The sequence below is a fragment of the Trematomus bernacchii genome, unplaced genomic scaffold (assembly GCF_902827165.1).
Source record: "Trematomus bernacchii unplaced genomic scaffold, fTreBer1.1, whole genome shotgun sequence".
Lineage (NCBI taxonomy): Eukaryota > Metazoa > Chordata > Actinopteri > Perciformes > Nototheniidae > Trematomus > Trematomus bernacchii.
This window is the reverse complement of record NW_022987973.1, coordinates 4182595-4204003: the sequence shown is the minus strand read 5'-3', so window position 1 is coordinate 4204003 and position 21409 is coordinate 4182595. Positions and strand designations below refer to the sequence as shown.

General features: G+C 40.4%; 1 protein-coding gene across 5 annotated transcripts in view; it reads left to right on the top strand.

Annotated features, from left to right (window-relative positions):
• itsn2b (intersectin 2b) overlaps nucleotides 1–17050 on the top strand; it is a 41647-nt gene extending 24597 nt beyond the window's left edge. For all 5 annotated transcript variants that reach the window (XM_034116470.1, XM_034116473.1, XM_034116469.1 and 2 more), the window contains 20 exons: nucleotides 236–432; nucleotides 2856–2911; nucleotides 3344–3510; nucleotides 4300–4330; nucleotides 4459–4580; nucleotides 4743–4839; nucleotides 5028–5222; nucleotides 9463–9584; nucleotides 10148–10254; nucleotides 10755–10938; nucleotides 11061–11159; nucleotides 11318–11401; nucleotides 11525–11608; nucleotides 11730–11792; nucleotides 12182–12331; nucleotides 12519–12637; nucleotides 12774–12856; nucleotides 12957–13040; nucleotides 13822–13995; nucleotides 14456–17050. In XM_034116470.1, coding sequence (XP_033972361.1) covers nucleotides 236–432; nucleotides 2856–2911; nucleotides 3344–3510; nucleotides 4300–4330; nucleotides 4459–4580; nucleotides 4743–4839; nucleotides 5028–5222; nucleotides 9463–9584; nucleotides 10148–10254; nucleotides 10755–10938; nucleotides 11061–11159; nucleotides 11318–11401; nucleotides 11525–11608; nucleotides 11730–11792; nucleotides 12182–12331; nucleotides 12519–12637; nucleotides 12774–12856; nucleotides 12957–13040; nucleotides 13822–13995; nucleotides 14456–14604 — 2367 coding nt within the window. In that variant the 3' untranslated portion in view covers nucleotides 14605–17050. The remainder of the gene's footprint in view (nucleotides 1–235; nucleotides 433–2855; nucleotides 2912–3343; nucleotides 3511–4299; nucleotides 4331–4458; nucleotides 4581–4742; nucleotides 4840–5027; nucleotides 5223–9462; nucleotides 9585–10147; nucleotides 10255–10754; nucleotides 10939–11060; nucleotides 11160–11317; nucleotides 11402–11524; nucleotides 11609–11729; nucleotides 11793–12181; nucleotides 12332–12518; nucleotides 12638–12773; nucleotides 12857–12956; nucleotides 13041–13821; nucleotides 13996–14455) is intronic.
• Nucleotides 17051–21409: the final 4359 nt, after the last annotated feature.

Sequence of the window (21409 nt, the reverse complement as noted above, 5' to 3'; positions counted from 1 at the left end):
GGTAATTTTTTTTAGAAAGGGGCTGGTTTTGCATCAAATGTATGCATATTACCTCATTTGAATACGTTCAAGTAGATATGAACACCAAGCTATTGTTTGCTTGTCATGGTGCATTTAATGCTTTGAGGGAATTACAGGTTTTGTCTTGTTTGCACATGTTGACCGGATGCATAAGCTGTGCGATTCCTCCTTGAATCCCCCCTCACTGCACTCTGTATCTCTCTGTGTCTTTCAGCTGGTGGTGGGGAACCTGCTGGCCCAGGCTCTGTGTTCGTGGACAGCAAAGACAGAAAGCCATCTGAACTTCAACAAGGACGATGTAATCCAGGTGTTGGAGCAGCAGGAGAACTGGTGGCTGGGAGAGCTGAACAGTGAGCGGGGCTGGTTCCCTAAATCATACGTGACCCTGCTGGGAGAAGAAGAGAGCTCAGAGTGAGTCTTCATGCACACAAACACTTTTTGTTCACCATAATTAAACTAGGCGGCGGAGAGTGGATTTCCCTCTTTGTAAAAGTGAAAGCAAACTAATGGGTAAGCTTGCCAAGTACCAGAACTGAGCTGATGAATGACTCAATATGCATAGAAAATAGCGTAACAGAGCCAAATCTGTATATGCACATGATGCACGTATTCTTAGATTCAGTTTGACTTGTGCCAATATCATTATTTATCTATTCTTCCATGAATCTGCCATGAAAGTGTAAGAAAGTAATTTTACAACCAAAATTGTTCTAATATTAAAGTGTTCTTCAGCATCAAAGTAATCACAGTTATCTGTACATCCATAGATACTCTGCAAACGGGGACGGCCCATAGCTTAATAAAGGATGTGTATTTGTAAAAGTAAACAAATAAAGGTTACAATCGCAGTGCTCAGGTTATAGCCCACCATAGTCATATTTCATTCGTAAACATTAAAGGTTCAAGGTGAATTTATTAATGTATTTATTGTCAATGAACCACCCTGTGTTATAGTAGCAGTTGTAGTCCCTTTACGCTACATAAGAAAAACAAAATACTCAAACATTCACATAAATCTCTAGCCTGAAGCACAAAACCTTCTAGCATCCAGGTCAAAAAATATACATATAAGGTGTTTGTGATTCATGTTTCCCTTTTTCCCGTTGGGGGTTCAAGGACAGAGAATGGCATACACTAGAAAGATTGTAACACCCCCCGGTACATTTGTGATATTGGGCTATTTAAGTGGCCTTTGTGACGCGGTTTATCTTGAATCAGTCAAAACCTGCATCAGTCACATGATAATATCTATGTGTCAGTGAGGGCCTGAGTCTAATGCCCTTGCCACACGAGGACGAAAACGATAACGGACCGCAATAGTTATCAAAAAAGTATTCCGTCCACAGGCAACAGGCACCAGAAACGTGTCTGTTCACACGAGACCGCTCGAAAGCGCTGGAGACGCGGAAAAAAACGGAGCCTCTCTTTTCCTCCCCCTCTTCTGACAGCCCAGCAGCTGATCTCTGAGCAGGAGAGGTGGGGAGAGGCGGGGCTATTGCGTCATCGTTATCAGGACATGATCGTATAGGCGTACACACGGAGCCGTTTTCCCCCCCAGAGCGTTTGTTTGCAGATCTACCCACCTAGGGACCTGTTATCGTTATCGTTATCGTTTTCTGGGTTTCGTGTCGGCCTCGTGTGGCCGAACCGTCTATCTGATAGAGAACTGTACCAGATACGATCGTTTTCGTCCTCGTGTGGCAAGGGTATAAGGGTGTGGTACTGTAACTATTCCAGTAGGCATGTCAGGTATTCACAGCAGAAAATAACTTCCTCCCTCACACAGCCGCATAGAGTTATAAATAGTGTGATTTCAGCTGGATTTGTACCTGACAGTTGTGAGGCAGCCAAGTCTGAAGGTGAAGCTCTTGATTTACTCGTCAATCCAGTCAAGTGTATATGTATAGTGTAATGTACCAACATTCACCTCTGATCCTGGGTTTTGGCTGATAACCAAAATAATATGAGTGCGGCTCAGAGTAGAAGAGTTTCAGGCGTAATCAGCCAGGAAGGTTGCGTGTGGGGTATTAAAAGGTAATGTAGAAGCGCACATTTGTTAACCTCTGGGTCATTCTAATGCCCCGATTGCCTCAAATACACTTATCTTAGTTCATGCAGATTTTAATGCATACCAGATTGTGAACATGCATTGAAATACTGTAAATGAGAATTTGGCTTGCATTTTAGCTCTCACGCAGTCTATATAGAGCCAATAATATTAAAAGAAGCCTTTTGATGGCTCATCAACATCATTACACATTAATTATATTTTATTTTTAGGCACATCTTATTTACTCCATACCTACGGGCATCAAGCGATTATGATTCACATCATTCAGTGTGTTACACAAAGCAGGAGAACATTACATTCTTAACATTGTCTGTTGTAGTGTGTGTTTGCAATGCTGCAATGAGATGTTTCTGCCGTAATAAGCTTTGTCAATAAAGATAATTCATTCATATATTCATCCAATATGCCTACAGTATGAACGTATGACGTCTGATGCATGTAGAAAAACGCTTTCAGTGTATATTTTAATGCTTAAGTTGCTGCACAATCTTCAGCTGGACTTAAATAAGGAGTTACCGCCTGTATTGCCACGGGCGCTTATGGTCATCTCTGCTTTTTACTAGCTTGTCTCCTGGCAGTTTAACTCATAAAGCCCAGGGCAGACCATGCAGCAGCCGTTCGTCCCCATCTGGCTTAAGAAAGCTTTGCATCCCTCAGGAGGAGCCAGAGGTCGCAGCTTCTGTGATCCTGAAAAGTGTTGTAGGATGGTTGGATGGATACATAAATGAATACATTTGGTGATGTAGTCTCTCTGTGTTTACAGCATGAAGGGCTCCCCTCCAGATGCTTCTGAGTCAAGCGACAGCCTGCAGCTTGATGGTACAGTAAAATATCCTCTGAAATATCTGCCTTACTAACTATATTTTATACTTAATCATCATACAGTGAATTCACCCTGAATACATGAAGCTGTTTCCTATTTAAACATCTTGTAATTGTTTTTTTAGATGGTGTAAGAGTCAGTGAAGGCATTTCCTATTAGTTTCTGTTTTAAATTATATTTAATGTCTGAATTTTACAATAAAATCCTCAAAATCTAGACCAAGTCTTTAGGAGAAGTCTTAAAATGGCAGGTGCAATCTGCCTTTATGGTAGATACTGCAATGAATGTATGTAAAACAATATCTGGGTTAATGTGTCAGAAATCTGTCTGGTGGGTCAGTTTAATTTAGCAACAAGCCTTGTTTAAGCTGGAGTCTTGAGTACATTTCCCTTAGTTTATGATCTTATATTATTTATTTTCCTTTCCAGAGTACACGGCGTTGTACACTTATGAGTCTCCGGAGCCGGGGGATCTGACCTTCAGAGAGGGAGATTTGATCCTGGTGAGCAAGAGAGACGGAGAGTGGTGGCACGGCTCGATAGGAGGCAGCTCCGGCGTCTTCCCCAGCAACTACGTCAAACCCAAAGAGGCCGATGTAAGAACACTCAACACAAGCCGATATAAAAGAGAAAACACTGTAGCCGGTCTTTTACTGTATATTAGGTTACTTTATATTGTCTCCAATGGTAAAACCTATCCTGGAGAAAGGGGACTAGCTGCATCAAGACCAGACATCACAACAAATTAGAACACATATGCAAACATAAGCCAGAGATAAAAACAATCAACCAATTAATCACATGCGCTTAAAGGTGGGGTAGGTAAGTTTGAGAAACCAGCTCGAGTGCGCTAGAATTTGAAAATACACAGCCGGAAAAAATCTGCCACTTCCTTACAGAGCCCCTCCTCCAACACACACGAACGCGCACATGACCAATGAGGGCACGAGATAAGTTTGTGCACAGATGGAAGGCTGACAGGCAGGTAGGCCATCCAGTTATTTTAGCCGGGCCGGCTAAAATGATTGGTCGTGCTTTTTACAGTATTACAGTATTGTCAAAGCACTTAAGATATTCATTGCTATCGGGATGTTAAGAGCATTCCATGGAATATAACAAAAAGTGTATCTCGAGGCGGTTTCTCAAACTTACCTACCCCACCTTTAACAATACTTCTAGCAACACAAATGCAAGGCATACATCTCAAAAACATACACACTTTAGTACAAAACTCCTTTTGGGGGACCCTGTTCTTGACCCCTTCTAGACTTCAAAGCACAAACTCAAAACATGAACATAAACATTCATATCAGTTTTGGTATTTGTGGTGGTAGTTAATAACATTATAAAGCAGTGTAATGATGATATAACTGTATTTATTTCAGACATCCAGTTTATCTGCAAAGAAGAAGCCAGGTGAGCTCATAATGTGTATTTATTTGGTCTAACCTTTGACGCTAAGTCACGTCACGTACCAGAATAGAGCAGAATACCTTTTTGTTGCATTTTTTTAAAGTTGCATCTTTGTGTTGCTTTGTGCACAGAGATCGCCCAGGTGATGAAGGCCCACCCCTCCACCGGCCCTGAACAGCTCAATCTGGAAAATGGCCAACTCATCCTCATCCTCGGCAAGAACAACTCTGGCTGGTGGCTCGGAGAGCTGCAGGTCAGTTTCCATCTGCTGTTCACAGCGGTGTCTTGATGGACGCTAGAGTTGCTCTCCGTCCACTTGGACTCAAGGGAGGATTTGGAGACAGTTGTTGACCAGCTGCTGTTCTGTTTGATTTAAATATCATTTCCCACGTTTGTCTGTGTTATCTGACTCTAGGCCCGTGGCAAAAAGCGTCAGAAGGGCTGGTTTCCTTCCTCTAATGTCAAAGTACTGGGATCCTCCAGCGGCAAATCCACACCAGCACCCCAACCAGGTAACACACACACACACGCACACGCACACGCACACGCACACGCACACGCACACGCACACGCGCACACACACACACACACACACACACACACACTAAATACATGTCAGATGAAGACCAGTGATAAAAAAAATAACAAAGTACACTAGAAATATAAATAATATAATGGTGTAACTCTTTTTCTTTCTCAGTGTGTCAGGTGATCGCCATATACGACTACATAGCCGCCAACGGGGATGAGATGAGCTTCTCTAAAGGTCAGCTGATCAACGTGTTTGACAAGAACAACCCTGATTGGTGGAGGGGAGAGATCAACGGCGTCAGTGGTCTGTTCCCCACCAATTACGTTAAGATGACCACAACAGAATGTGACCCCAGCTCAACGTGTAAGTAGATCCATTAAATATGATATTATGAAAAAATATGCAAAATACGGAGATGCTCTTCTCCCTTTTTGCTTCAATTCACTATGGCCCAATCCCAGTCTCAAGCCTGAACACTAGACCTCCTCAGGCTTCATGACTTTGCTTCTGTACGCAGCTTTAGTACTAGGGTGAATGACGAAAATAAATGCCAGATCTTCACAGGCTCTTTGCACTAATGAACTGTAGGCACGTCCCTAATGAAAGTCTGCAGATATGCAGCGTTAAAATAATAGTCTTAAAAAGGATGCATCAGAGCCCCAATGCACTCGAGGATTTCCCAGTGAGGTAACCCCGATCCAACAAGTATTAAAGGTCACCTATTGTGCAAAATCCACTTTTTCATGTCTTGTATTCATAAACATGTGTCCCCTCTGTTTAAAGAGATTCTGAAAGTTTCAGGAAAAAAGATTCTCTCACTTTTTGTCCTGATCCATTTATATAAAAACCTGTCTGAAAATGAGCTGATCAGATTTTGGCCACTTTGTGATGTCATAACGATTTTCTGGCTTGTGTAACCATTAGCCAATCACCAACCAAGGTAACCCCCCCCCACCTTATCACCTGAATCTCCTCCTAGAGCACCATTGAGTTCTTTTTAACCAAATATCTCTCAGAGGGGCGTGGGGAGGGGCTCCTTATTTTCATCTAAAGTAACAGACAGAGAATCAGCACTTTTGAAACAGGGCTGAAACAGAGGGGATTGTGGGATGCTGCAATGAACTGTTTGGTGTTTGGAGCCAAACACTTCAGAGACATGTTTTGTATATATCTGAGACCTATAATATATTGATGAAAAACAGTATAATAGGGGACCTTTAAAAGAAACGCAACTCAAATTCTGTGTGTGTGGAGATCGGGATTGGGCCTATGACTAACTAAAACAATATCATTTGTTCATCTTTGCAACCCCCATCAACCATTACTGAATCTTCATCCATCCATCTCTTCATCTGTATATCCTTTATTCTCACTGACTATTTCACCTTTCTTCCTATTTTCCCACCTCCCTCACTCCCTTCCCAATCTGCGTTTCTCCTTCCCTTTTCTCTCGGCTTCTGTCTCTTTCTCCTTCTAGGGCGGTAGAAATTCCTCTTCCTCTTCCTTCTTCCTACTCCTGACTCCAGAGAGACCCACTATTACACACTGCTCTGAAGTGGCACCTTGTCTGGACTCCCTTTCTACTAACTTATTGAACTAATGGCTGTGTGATAGAGGAAACAATGGGAGAGTCATGTGTTGCCTGTGAGCGAATAATGATTCTGTGAATTTAAAAGCCTCCGTGCCTTTTTGGATTTCCTCACTACTTGTTCTGATTGTGAACTGATGATGCTACATTATGCAGAGAAATAGTGGGTCTCTCTGTGGCTTTTCCCTCTTCTTTCCTTTGTTTTCCCTTCACAAGACACATATTTCCCCCTTATTCTGTGCTGCATCAAACTCCTTTTCCCCTTTTCATACACATTGTTTCTACCCTTCTTACTCTCCTGTTATGAGAGTCTAGCTCACACAGAGCCCACTATTTGTCTCCGTCTCTCCTCGGAGTTGTGTCTTTCTTCAGCCATGATGTTTAGGTTTGACTGACACTTCATGTGTCCTCACCGTCAAGCTTGTTGATATCTAAAAAGAATAATGCATGCTCCAAATTGGGGCCCAGCACTCCTGCAGTTGTTTCAACAATAAGGATTGAAGTATATCTTCAGAGAAATATGTTCAGGAAGGAATAAAGTAGTAAATATGTTCAACAAAAACTCGAGGGAACAGTATTTAAAATATATATATTCTATTTCAATCTCTACAGATGTTTGGAGATGTGGCATATTATTTTGATTTCCACTTTTTCTTTGTGGGCTTTTGATTGTGTGCCTTTGAAAACCTTTAGTTCAACTTAATTTAGACATGACATGGTACAAGCAGAATGGTGCATCCTGTCTGTTAAATTAAAAAGCCATACCTGGGTTATCAATAACTGTTTTTGAAGTGAGATGAAGCAAGTCTTCCCCATATGACGCACTGTTTTAACACTATGGACAGACATTTTCCTCAAGGGCTGTCATACAAACTGCTGCTGCATCTTATATGAACTGAAAGCTGTATTTGCTGCTCCTCTGAATTTTTCTGAATACAAAAGCTCTTCTTATGAATCATGTTGTACATCCTTCTCTCCTCTTCTCCTTGTCTGAGACCTGAAATGTAGATGGAGGCAGAGAATAGACTAGATGGAAACAAGTTGAAAGAAAGGATTTGTCCTTGTAGAGGGCGCACTGAGAGACATTTCTTGTTTACAGGCAGGAAGAGAGAGAAGCTAAGGAGTCACAAAATATTGAGAAATGAGAAGAGCTCCTGCTAACAGTGTTCACCACAATGAAAATGACATACAGAGGTTACCTGGCTCAGTTTAATGCTCTTTTGAAATGGGTTGAACCATACTGACAAAAGGCTGTATCAAGAGCTCAGTCAAAGCAACCACTAGCAAAACTGATCTGAAAAATTATACAGAACATTTGTCGTACAAGATGGTTTCAGTATTTTCAAGATGTGTACTAGTATATTTTCTGGTTCTAAAATAAAGTATACATATTAAAATGGTTTTAGCAGATTTTTTTGTTATTGTCAAAAGGTGTGTGTGTGTGTGTGTGTGTGTGTGTGGTGTTGTGTGTGTGTGTGTGTGTGTGTGTGTGTGTGTGTGTGTGTGTTGTGTGTGTGTGTGTGTGTGTGTGTGTGTGTGTGTGTGTAGTGTGTGTGTGTGTGTGTGTGTGTGTGGTGTGTGTGTGTGTGTGTGTGTGTGTGTGTGTGTGTGTGTGTGTGTGTGTGTGTGTGTGTGTGTGTGTGTGTGTGTGTGTGTGTGTGTGTGTGTGTGTGTGTGTGTGTGTGTGTGGTGTGTGTGTGTGTGTGTGTGTGTGTGTGTGTGTGTGTGTGTGTGTGTGTGTGTGTGTGATGTGTGTGTGTGTGTGTGTGTGTGTGTGTGTGTGTGTGTGTGTGTGTGTGTGTGTGTGTGTGTGTGTGTGTGTGTGTGTGTGTGTGTGTGTGTGTGTGTGTGTTGGGCAGATATACAGTATGTGAACAACTAACCTTTAAATGTTTTAGTGACCTGTACTGTATGCAGGGTTAAACATCCATGTGTGTTTCTTACTGAGGTAAAGTTTGGTATCTGATCTGGACATGTTCTACAAATAGTCTCAATTGACTGAAGTCTATGAAAGTTAGGAAAAAAACCAAGCTTTTTGTGCTCCAAACATGCGTCACAGGGTGAGAAACAAAGAGAGGATTCCTCTTCCTGTTTTGGTACAAACAGATTTGGTCTTGGAGAGGTTTAAGTCTGGTTTTGGGCAAGACAAGATAAGAGCACAGACGGAGAAAAAGACACACAGGAGAGACAGAGTACTGGCGGACAAACGCAGCATTAGACATATAATTATTTTAAATACCTGGAGAGACAGTCAGCACAATGGCTTTACAGAGCAGCTTTCACTTTTTAAACCCTTGGGAGGAGACAGACAAAGGAGAGGAAGGAGAAAGCCCAGTGAGGGAGCAAAAGTCAGAGAGCATGGGACCCTCACAATGGGTTAATGGGACCCTTGTATCAGGTACGTATTTACTGGTTTTGGCGTGTCCCTTTTTCCCCCTTTCGTCTTTCTGAAAGCTTCAGTACTGTGCGCGCATACACTTGAGAGAGCAGACGACTTAAAGAGAGCAGCATCGTGTTTAAGCTAAATTAGCTCCACTGCACCTCGATGTGGACCTAGCGTGTGATAAATGTCGAAGTGAAACTGCCTCACTCCTTCACATGGTGGTCAAGTCCTTTCTTAGTGAACTTTTGGGAGTCAGTCTTTTAGAATATTATAGAAACCCTTTACCACCAAATTCAGAGAAATCCTAATTTGTGGCATTATGGAATCCATACAGGTATATCAAAGTATCTATTAATTCATGTTTTTATGTAATGTTGTAATGTCTCTCTGTTACTATTAAGGTATATTATAGATAGTGTCTCTGTATTTTTCATAGTTTTAACTTTATGTTTAATTTCAATGTAATCAATCAATTAAATACATTTTGAAAGTGATAAAAGCAGCATATTTAGTTGTCGTTGTCCAAACGTCCAGCAGGAGGCAGTGAAAGCAGTGCTAAAGTGCTGCTGAGGTTTGCGTAGTGTCTTGGTTTCTGTTGCACTGGTTGAATGTTGTGTGTTTCTGTGCTGCAGGGTGTGCGGACCTGAACAGCCTCGACACTCTGAGCTCACAGGAGAAGAAGAGACAGGGTTACATCCATGAGCTGATCCAGACCGAGGACAGATACGTGGAAGACTTGCAGATAGTGATGGAGGTAATGGACACATGTCCTTCATAAAGAGAGAGTTTCACCCCAAAGTCCAAAATACATATTTCCCGTCTCACCTGTAGTGGAACGTATCAATCTAGACTGTTTTTGTGTGAGTTTACCAAATAAATCATTGGTACAGATGCCTGCCTTCTCGCTAATATAATGGAAGTAGCAACTAAATACTTTTGATAACTCAACAGCAACTTCTCTTTCTAGAATAATCTTCTGAAAATCTAGAGACCTTGTTTTATCTGCAAATTATTTTCTTTCTACCGAACCACAAAAATACTACCATACGACCTCACAGAAAAGTTTGAACCTACGCATGTGCGAAAGTCTAGATTGATAAAGAAAGTACACGTAAAAATGTATTTTGTGTTGGAACTGTTCCTTTTCTATTTAACAAGGTGATCCACTCTGAATAAGATGCATATTCTGTCAATCCAAAGTGTGTCAGGGTGTCTGCATGATCTCCTGGTCACATAGATGACAGTGTGTTTAATCTGCTATTTCCTTTCTGTCTAATGTATTCTCTCTGTTCAATGTGTGTGTTTGTGTGTGTGTAGGTTTTCCAAAAGCCTATGTTAGAGTCAGGCAGGCTGAATGAGGCTGAGATGGCCATGATCTTCGTCAACTGGAAAGAACTGCTGGCCTGCAACACTAAACTTCTCAAGTAAATATCCCATGGAGTGTGTGATGTCTCGGAGAGAGAGTCAGTCTGATGGAGTCTGATATGTCTGATATGTTACAGCTTCAGCTTCTTTTAAGTTATTTCTATAGACCTGTCTATACAAAACATAGATAGATAGATAGATAGATAGATAGATAGATAGATAGATAGATAGATAGATAGATACTTTATTTATCACAAGTTGGGAAACTGTTTTGTCATAGCAGCATGTTTGACAGTCATTGTGCAACAATTACAACAATTCTTAAAAATAGAATAAAATACAAATACAATAAATTAAACATAGGAAAGACGAGTATCCAAGAATACACACTATAAAATATACAGAATAAATTAGAATACACTCTAATATAACAATCTACTAAAGGGACAGACACATATAAACAAAGTGTAGTATAAACATAAGAAAAGGATGAACAGTAGCTTTGAATGAAAAGTAAAATCTGGAGCATGGGTGTTTATGCTTGTATTTGTGTGTGCAGGGCGCTGCGTGTGCGTAAGAAGACTGGCGGGGACAACATGCCGGTGCAGATGATCGGAGACATCCTGGCCGCGGAGCTGTCCCACATGCAGCCCTACATCCGCTTCTGTTCCTGCCAGATCAACGGAGCAACGCTGCTGCAGACACGCATCGACAGCGAGCCGAACTTCAAGGACTTCCTCAAGGTAGGAAGGGTTAGAGAGCGAGTGGAGATGTTTCAAAGTACACATATTCTGCAGCTATATACATGAAGGTTAATATCTACATTTTCAACAAGTTTAAAACCATTGTTTTGTATTCCCATTAGAAAATTGCCACAGACTACAGGTGTAAAGGCATGCCGCTGTCCAGCTTCCTGCTGAAACCCATGCAGAGGATCACACGCTACCCACTGCACATCAAAAACGTAGGCCATCATGTTCATGAGCGTGTCTGTGTGAACGTCTCATTAAGTAGATCAAATACTGACCTTACTGTGTGTAATTAGAAGAAGAAAAAAAAACGTTTTACCTTTTCTGGGTGTAATTAACTTGTGTGTGTATTTCTGTGTGTGTGTGTGTTTAGATCCTGGAGAGCACCACAGAGTGCCACTCTGACCAAGGTCCTCTCAAAGAGGCTCTGGAGAGGGCGGAGGAGCTCTGTCAACAGGTTCACTCTCTCATTTATTACCTTACGTGTCACTTTAATCATATTTAGTAGTTTTAGCTTTTTACTGCATCCTGCGTGGGAAGGATTTGAATGATGTTTGTTTTTTATTATTGTGTTGATCAGGTAAATGAGGGCGTGAGAGAAAAGGAAAACTCGGACAGACTGGAATGGATTCAGAACCACGTACAGTGTGACGGCGCTGCAGAGGTATTAAGATTATCAATGAACTTGCAATTTAGCATGAAATAATTGTATAATTAATCATACATTTATGAATGCATAATCTCAGAGAATATTTGATCCTAATGACGTTTTTTTCTTTCTACAGAACCTCGTCTTTAACTCGCTCACTAACTGTTTGGGCCCCAGGAAACTGCTCCACAGCGGCAAGGTGAGTAAAACTGAAACGGTTCTGGATATTTTCTATTTCACCAAATGAATATTTTAAATGTTAAAAGGACCAGAGAGACAGGGGAGTACATCGAAATGAAATGTGAAACATTAGTGGGTCAGACCGCTCGGGCTGTTGTGGTCGCATGATACGAGAGTAAAACTCTTACAGTGAGATGGTTCATCCGAGCAGAAACGCAACAGAAGGATCTCAGGCCGGACGATTCAGAACAAGAATAATATTGTTAAACAACATTTGCTTTTTGTCATGTAAAGCTGACTAAAGTACAACATTCATCACTGAGCCTTGACAGAAGTAGCTTTTCTGAGCCTTGCAGATTCTCATTGTTATAGTCATTTATAAATAATCTTTATCGTGTTTCTTTTCAGATGAACAAGGTAAAGAGCAACAAGGAACTCTGGGCTTTCCTCTTTAACGACTTTCTGCTTTTGACTCACGCGGCTAAGCAGTTCACATCGTCTGGGCCGGACAAACTGTTCAGCAACAAGAACAACGTACAGCTCAAGATGTACAAGCCGGTAAGACACACGCACGCACACGCACACGCACACGCACGCACACACACACACACATGCTATGTTTTAATATTGTCTTTGAGGTATTTTCTTTTAAAGAATCTTATAATATGTGCATTTTCTTTGTTGCAAGTTACTTTTAATGTTAAAGTTGAATGTTTGACTGTGTATAACGTTTGATCTCCTGCAGCCTGTGCTGCTAAATGAAGTTCTGGTGAAGCTGCCGGACCCCTCCAGCGACGAGCCCACCTTCCACATCTCACACATCGACAAAGTCTATATACTCAAGACGGACAATATCAATGAACGGTAGCTTCACACACACACACACACACACACTCACTCACTCACTCACTCACTCACTCACTCACTCACTCACACACACACACACACACACACACGTGATGTTTTTGGTGGACTGTACAATAACTCTGTGTGTTTTCAGGACGGCTTGGGTTCAGAAGATCAAGGCTGCATCTGAAGAATTTTTTGAGACAGAAAAGAAAAAAAGGGAAAAGGCCTATCAAGGTTTGTCTCTGCACTCACCCAGCCGGACTGATGTAACCAATGTGATGATCTCTTTATTAATCCATCGTGTGTGTGTGTGTGTGTGTGTGTGTGTTTGCAGCACGATCTGTGAAGGCCAGTGGAATAGGAAGACTCCTCGTCACCATCTTGGAGGCCACTGAACTGAAGCCAGCCAAACCTAACGGTGAGCAGGAAGCAGTCGTGTTCGAAGGTGGTCCTTACACCTCAGCGGACTGAGAAACGCACCTTGAACCTAAAATGTTTTGGTAGAATCCAGATGTAATCCCTGCTGCGTGCTGCACGCACTGCTGCATAGATGTCTAATGAAGCCAAGATGATAAGCCACATTTAATTACGGTGCTCTGTCATCCCTGTTTTCATCCGTTCACTTTCACTTAAGAGTCCCTCTGTGTGCTTAGTGCTTGTGCCTCACTTAAAAACATTACTATTATTTCCTTAGAGGGAATGTCTGTTTTAAAAACTTAAATAGTTAAATATTTTAATTGTAACCCTGTAAATGGCAGTTTGTTTAAATAATGCCAGTCAGAAAAATGTGTGTCCAAATATATTAGTGTTAGAAAATTGATAAATCTGGTGGAAACTGGGAGAAGCCACGGCTCTAGATGGAATGACCTATAATAGATGTTTTCTGAAATGGCTGTCAAATCAAACATGTCAGTTTTAATGGGAACTTGTTGTGCTTTAGGCTCTTATTATTTTGGCTAGAGAGTTTATTATAGGAGCTATGGTTGAACTTTCAAAACTTTGATAAAAAAAAACTCACACCTTTTTCAAAATGAATGCCGTACTGCATTAACGCAGACGAAATGGGGCCCAATGGTTAAATGCTCTTCATACTTTCTTTATTTCTTTTTTCCTCTCCCTCTTCTTCCCCTCGTTCCTGTCTGTATGTTGTTCCTCTGTCTTAATCTGTCTGCTCCCCTGTCTTCATGTTCCCTCTCCAGGTAAAAGCAACCCTTACTGTGAAGTGACCATGGGAGCTCAGATCTTCACGTCCAGGACGCTCAACGACACCCTGAACCCCAAGTGGAACTTCAACTGTCAGTTCCACATCAAAGACCTGTACCAGGACGTCCTGTGCATCACCATCTTTGAAAGGGACCAGTTCTCACCTGACGGTCAGTCACCTGCTCATTACTGCCCGTTTTATTTCTCCCCTCATTCCTTCCAGCTGTGGAAATACCGTCATCAGCCAAAAATGTGCCCATTGTTGTTGCTTGATTTTAACTTGGAGCAGCTGCAGTATCCATGTAGCTTGAATTACCTACTTGCATACCTTTCTGTAAGTGTAAGCAAATGCTGTTCTTTTTATATGTAACACCTTTCCATGTTTCCCCCCTATCCCAAGCCTGCTGATTTATCTGTAAAGCCCCAAAATTAAGTGAAAAGCTTAAGCTAACAAATGAATTTAAATGGCCAACTTTGCTGAAGACGCTGAAATAATTTTGACTTCTGGCCCCCAATTCTAACCTTTGTGTCACTGGAGCCCCACACATACCCAACTTTCACATTCTCTGAGCTCTTTTAAAAGCCAATTAAAATAAAATGTTCCTTTTGTACTTCTTCTCTTCATATCAGACTTTCTGGGCCGGACAGAGGTTCCTGTAGCCACCATAAAGAAAGAGTTGGAAAACAAGGGTCCGGTGACGCGTCGTCTCCTGCTGCACGAGGTTCCTACGGGGGAAGTGTGGGTCCGCCTCGACCTGCAGCTCTATGGCCACAAATAGACTTTTATATATATATATATATATATATATATATATATATATATATATATAGAGGATGAACTGAAATAATAATGGAGTCTTCTACAGAGACGACAACATTAGGACATTTTAATCCTGCAGTGTAACCAAAAGAGAACGGCTGCTTTCTGTCACCTAAACAAACTCAGATGGTTGCCCCCACATATCAAACAACACTCTCCTGATCGCGCATCACGCCTTAATATTTTAATAATAACCAGCACTAATAATACCTCTTCTGATGTCATCTGGATCTGCCAGTAGGCGATCAGGGTCAGAGTGACATCATATGGACCCACCAGTAAGAGACGGATCTTTTCTTCCTGTCTCATGACCCCAGAAGGGTAGCAGGACTGATGCAGCAGTTTAGGCCTGAGCAGTATGTTCTGTACACTCTGAGGGAAAAGAACAACTCCAGCGTGGCTTCCTAAACACTGCAGGCACACAGAGTGACATGAAGCTCAATCTGGTGTAAGAATGTTTAGCTTTCATAGTGAGGCTGTTAAAAAAATATGAATAAATCAGCAAAACTTTACTATTATCTAGACTCTTAAATGGATAGTTACGATGTTTAGAAGTTGAGTTGTATGTGGTGCTCTCTATATCAGTGTATAACCTACTGTAGGTGGACAGTTTGGAGAAGCGTACATGAGTCACGGGACAGAAGCAAAGTATTATTATGCTGTGGGCAGATGAACAAAATGTGTTTTAGTCACCAAGGCAAATATAACTGCTTGAGTTCCCTGTCAGAAAGGGCTTTCTTGTGGCAAGGTAAAGTGGTTTAAATGTTTTAAAAATAGCATAAACTGGTGTCTAAATGATGTTAAGCTGCTGCCACAGTTCATTGCTTTATTTCAGTGTTGTAACTCCTGTCTGCTTTTTCACTCTAGTGTAGATAATACACTGACCATGGATAAGAAGCACATTCAACCCCATTGAAAAAAGACCCAAACCTCTAAGACAGACATTGGGTTTTAAGTGTCACACACTTTGCCAAGTCTGGTCAACCACGGCCATTTAATAAGTTGGAATGTTTTCTTTTAATTTACAAGAAATGTTCATGTTGAATCTTTTTTTCTGAGATTAGGTCATGACTGCAGATTTCAAGAGACTCTGCTCTTTGATCTGTAAAAATCTCTCACGGTGAAATTATACTATTTGGGACAGCAGCTGGGTAGCTCTGATCTGAAGTCAGTTTATGCTGCAGATAGAAGATCTCAGGATACGTTGTTCTGGGATTCATATGTGTCACTGTAACAATGTTGTGTTTGTCTTTGTGTCTTTGGAGTGTTAACATTAAGTTGAAGTATAGCAATATACACATATTATCAGCTGAGGGCTCTTGATGCTGCAACTTTTTACAAGTTAACTCATAATGTCTGGCTTTAATGCAAGTCATCTTTTTTAGTCTTTTAAAGTCTGTTTCTAAAAACTATTATTTGGGATAATGTGGGTCTTGTTTGTGGTCAAATGAATTAACTGTTTCTTTCATGTGCAAAATCAGCTAAGGCCAAGTAGTGTGATTGCTAAAAGATTGAGGTGACAAAATGACGTTTTTGAGGATGTTTTTTTGACAGATTGTCAGCAATAACAAACATTATTTACTCATTTTATTTTAGTTCTTAACATTTTCACCCTACCACACAGACTTTTAGGTGTCATTCTTTAGCAACCGCCTCCTTGACAGCAATACTTTTCTCAAAACATCCCCCTTGAAAAGGTTACAAGGATGTCGTTTGTAAAAGCTTTTTATTTATGTTGTAGGTGGATTTTTTGGTGTCTTCTGCCCTGTTTTTATTCCTTTGTCCTTTGCATCCAGTCCCTTTTCTAACTCTGAGCTCCTGCTGGTGCTCTGGATATTAACAAGAGAAGTGTTGTATTTATTTCTTAATTTATGCGTGTGTGACTATCCAAAGGTTTGGAGCGGCTTTGCTTGCTGTGTCATCTTGGATAATCAGTTGTTCTCCACTGAGTTTGTTTTGTGTGACGTCAAATATTAAAGATGTGTTCATGTTGATACTGTTTTGAAAGGCAATATAACATCTTAGATGATTCTCTGCGATGAGTTTTACTGTAAAGTAGGCTAGGTCACTCGTCGTTTTGTTAGGCCTGCTGGTTTGTAATCTATTATTCGATCCACAATACTCTGTTTTTAAGCCCTTTATTAACGTTGATGCCCATTTGAATATGTGGAAGATGTGCAAATAGACTGGACAGGTCTGTGTAGAGGTGTAAAGGTTTGTCTTTTTATTTTTGCTTTTTATTTTCCGCAGCCTTCTGCATTGACTGCTGCTGTGCTAACTGAGTTTTAAGGCTTCTCTAACCCAGATTGTCTGTAACCTGCTGTCTGTACTCACTTCGGTCTACGTGTGGCGCTCTCTGAATCAGGGTTTCTCAAGTCAAATTAAAGACATTAAAAGTAAACAAACTGTCAAATTATTGGCTGTGACATTTAACCTTTGGAACTTTCAGCCAACAACTTCCTGCAGCAGTACTGAAGAGGTGAGTGACCCCCAACTTCAGCTTTAGACACAACGAGTATTTATAAATGCTGCACGTTTGCTGCACGTTTACGGGCTGGGCTTGGACACCATTACATAAAAAAAGACGTTTGCTGTCATTTTATCCATACTTTTTGTTCTAAAGTAAATGCAGAGTATTCTTTTAAAAAAAAAAATAGATAAATTACATGTTTGGTGCATACAATAAGCAGTAAAGGGGCCCTATCATGCTCAATTTCTCGTTCATATTTGTTTTTTGTGACTACTGTTTACATGCTTTAATGTTCAAAAACATTTACATGCACAAAAACCTATAGAACACACTGGAAAGGGAACCCCCCCCCCCCCCAAAAAAAGTACTGCAATAACACAAGGTCAAGAACATACATTTTATATTTGTATAAAATATTTGATAATATAGTTATTCTTTAGTTAAATATAGTCAAAACGTGTTTTTATATGAACTGAATTTCAAGGAATATCAACATGATATTAAGAGGATTTTATTATATTTGACTGGTTTCTGTTGGTGTCCAGCCACAGAGTAACTGAAGTTCAGTGTGGACTGTCAGTGTGCACGAATATATCTCATTAAGTCCTTCTTCACCCTCGACTGGCTCCTGGTCCACGGAGCTCCAGTCGTTATGTAACCTCGCTGAGAGGCTCTGAGGGCCGACAGCAACACAGAGCTGAACTCTCCTGTAGCACGGTGCTACGTTAGTGACATAGACGGCGCTAACTAATGGTAACTAATATTTGTAATGCTTGATTAAAAAGCCAATGTGTCACATGTAGATGAACCCCTTTAGGGAATACATCCCCCTCATAATAACCATTTGTATATTAATAACTCAGCCCATGTTACAGTGAATTCTTGAAGATCTTTTTCCGCATGCCTTTGGGGTGAACACAGATTAAAAAAACAGAAGTCTCGATAAATTGAAGGAAATGTGCAATGAAATAAACTATATCAAAACATAACTTGTGCAGTATAATCCAATATTATCGAGTCGTATGCTCATTACTCATACTGTACTGTACACATGCATTCTCTCTTAAACCAAAGTATTTCAAACACTTCATCATACACCGAACTCACACAGGAGAGTAGCGCGCCTAGCAACAATCCATGTGTTCTTAAGATGCAAAAGCTTGAATACCTGGCATTTTAAATAATAGAAATCTATTGATGGCAGCATTATCTTTTAGCAGGTCTCTGCAAAGAGGACAGTGTGCATCCAGTCATTCCTGCATGAATTGTCTCCCATTTGATCTTGAGGTCATGAAATGTTGATTTAAAAAAAAAAATCTTTTTACTACTACTATTTTACCATCTTCTTCCAGTGTGTTGGGAAGGAAATACATTTATAGAGCTGATAAGTCCAATACTAAGCTAAATTGTAAACATAGTACTGTACCTTGAAGTACAATTAAACACTACTACAGGGGTGTCAAACTCAAGGCCCGGGGGCCAAATCTGGCCCGCGACCTAATTTTAGCTTGCAAAGAATATAATATACAATACAATTGGTGTCAATTATTTGCCCTAGACTTCTGCTTTCAGACGTAGTTATTTAGGAAGATATTACCAGAACTGATAATAATCCAATGCAGGGCCAACAATGTAATATAATACATTATTTAATATATATTTACATATGTATATTTAATTTATATATAATTAATATTACACCCGGCCCTTTGAGTGCAACCATAATGCTGATGTGGCCCGGGATGAAATTGAGTTTGACACCCCTGCTCTACTACCACTGTATATTTGTATTTTTTATCTCTTGAATATTAATTGCAAAACCTTGGGGCATTTTACTTTTATATTTATTTATTTGACAATGGGAACAGATGCCCCTGCCTGTGAGTTCTCTGTTGCTACAGGCCACCTTTGCTCAGTGTAGGTTTTTGGCCATAACAAGACCCCTCATTATTTTTGGTCTGTGCGTGTTGGTGTGCGTGTGTGTGTTACATAAGACGGCTGTTCATGTGGTGAAAATCAAATCATTCCCATGACTGAGTCAAGTGGAACTGAGGGCCTCTCAGACTCATCCTCGCTGCTCTCTCTCCCTCTCCGTCTCTCCGTGTGTTGTCCCTTCTGTCTCTGTTTTTCTTTCCTTCTGCCTTCAAACTACTCTTATTCGGCTTTACTGCACTGCACTTTTATATTGTATCTCACTCTTTACCTGGCTGTCACCCCCTTTGCTATTTATGTCGTTTGTCTGCCCTATACCGAACCTTTATTAAGATATACATGAATAAAATATTAAGAAGAGAAAAGGTTCTGTATCATGAAGCTCCAACATAACTAATGACACATTAGAAGATACAAAGCAACTTTATTATTCATTTAGAGACAGTTTGCTCGGGCTGAATGATATAATGGGACAGCCGACCTGAACACACTCTGTCAGTCGTCTCACTGAAGGTGACCAGAGTCTTCCACTGCTAGCTTACCAGCTGTAAGTATTCACAATGGCCATGTTTGTTGTTTTACGTTCACTAATTTGGGGGGGTGGCTTTAGAGAAAGGCCTGAAGAGATGGGCTGTCATGTGTTTCCATATAGGGACATTTTGCAAGATTAAAGCCACTTCCCCGGCTAGTGCTGCTAGCTACTGCAATTGAAAAAGTGGTTTGCAATACTGTTTTTTTTTTTTTCCCCGGTTGTATAATTTCAAACAATAAGATTCCTCATAACGTTCCTCAGAAGTAACCTCCCTAGATTTAAAGTTAAGTTGTGCTAAAAAAAATAAAAGTATGAAACATTAATAGCATCATCCTGTAAGGACTGCTTGAGTAAATACATTCATTTCACCACTGAGTTGGTGCTGACGGCACTTTATTTTTCTGATGGATTTGAACTGAGGCGACCCACACTGGTTCACCTCTTGGGTCATGAATAATGAAAGGACCTACCAGAGGAGCAAAGGCTGTACAGTTATTTAGTCCAGTGTTCCCGCCCTGCGTCTGACACTCACTACTCCTGTCCCTTGCTATTTCAGAGATGACTGACAACAATTCCTCACAGAAAACACAGTGTTAATATTTCATCACACCAGGCTGGAGGTGCAGAAAAGGATGCATTATGTATGGTAAGTGTTGCATATGTTGTTCATTCTGCATGCAGGCGTAGTTTGGATTTGTGTTTAATTTAATGTATGAATAACAATCCTGATCACGTGACGATGGTAGTGTCAATAAGGAATGATTTCCAATTTGCCCTAAAGGATATTTTCAGATTTAAATGTTTGTTTTCGTACGTTTTTTTTTGCGTCCACCTTTATATAAAAATATAATAGTCTTCTAAAAGATGTGCTTTGGTTGGTCAACACTGAAATATTACTGGGAAATATTGCATTGATTGCTATGACTTTTTTCACACACATGCATGGTCTCCAGATGACGTTGGTGATCATGTGACTTTCCCTCTGGTGCTACTGGGGTTTCATTAAATGTATCAGTATTGTTAATAACCATAATAATTCAAAAAGGAAATATTATGTTACTACAGTACACATTATGATTTTGATGATTTGATTGATTTGCCATAGAGGAACAATATTCACAATACACAACGTTAGAGATTAATTTGACTGACAGCATTATTACCTCAAAATGGGAAATTATTTTGTAAAAGCAGCAGCCGGTTTATACTGCATTGCACAGGAACTAAAAATACAGATGTGATATATGCAAGTCAACACACACCTACAGTATATCAGAAAGAACTGCAATGTGATATTGCGATAATGTGAAACGGGGTGGATTGTAAGATTTGCAGATGACCTTCAACTATTTCTTATTAATTACTCTTTTATTTTGTGATACAGTAACCCTCTCATAGTGTAGAGTGAAGGAAAGAAAGAAGTCCTTTTAATACATTTTAATTCTGCTTAGGATATAAAAAGACCATGAAGAGAATATTGCAGTTGTAATGTTTTCTCTTCAGTAATGTTGTTTTCTTTTGACAAATGTGGGCTAAAATGTGCTGCGAAAGACTGCAAATATCATAAAGCACATCTAACATTACAATTATTTTTGCGTTATATTAAAAGTAGCTCACCCTTGTTGCTTTCATTGTATTCAAAGTGTACCCAAAAGCAGCAGTTCATGTTTGACCTAAAAGCAAAGTTTGAGTGTTTTTGTCAAACACCTGTTGAGAGCGGTTGCCCTGAATAACTGCAGGAGCTTTCTCAGTTGCGTAACATCAGCACGAAAATAACCTGCCAACATGACAGGTCGGCTGATAAAGAATTCATAAACAGTATATGATATA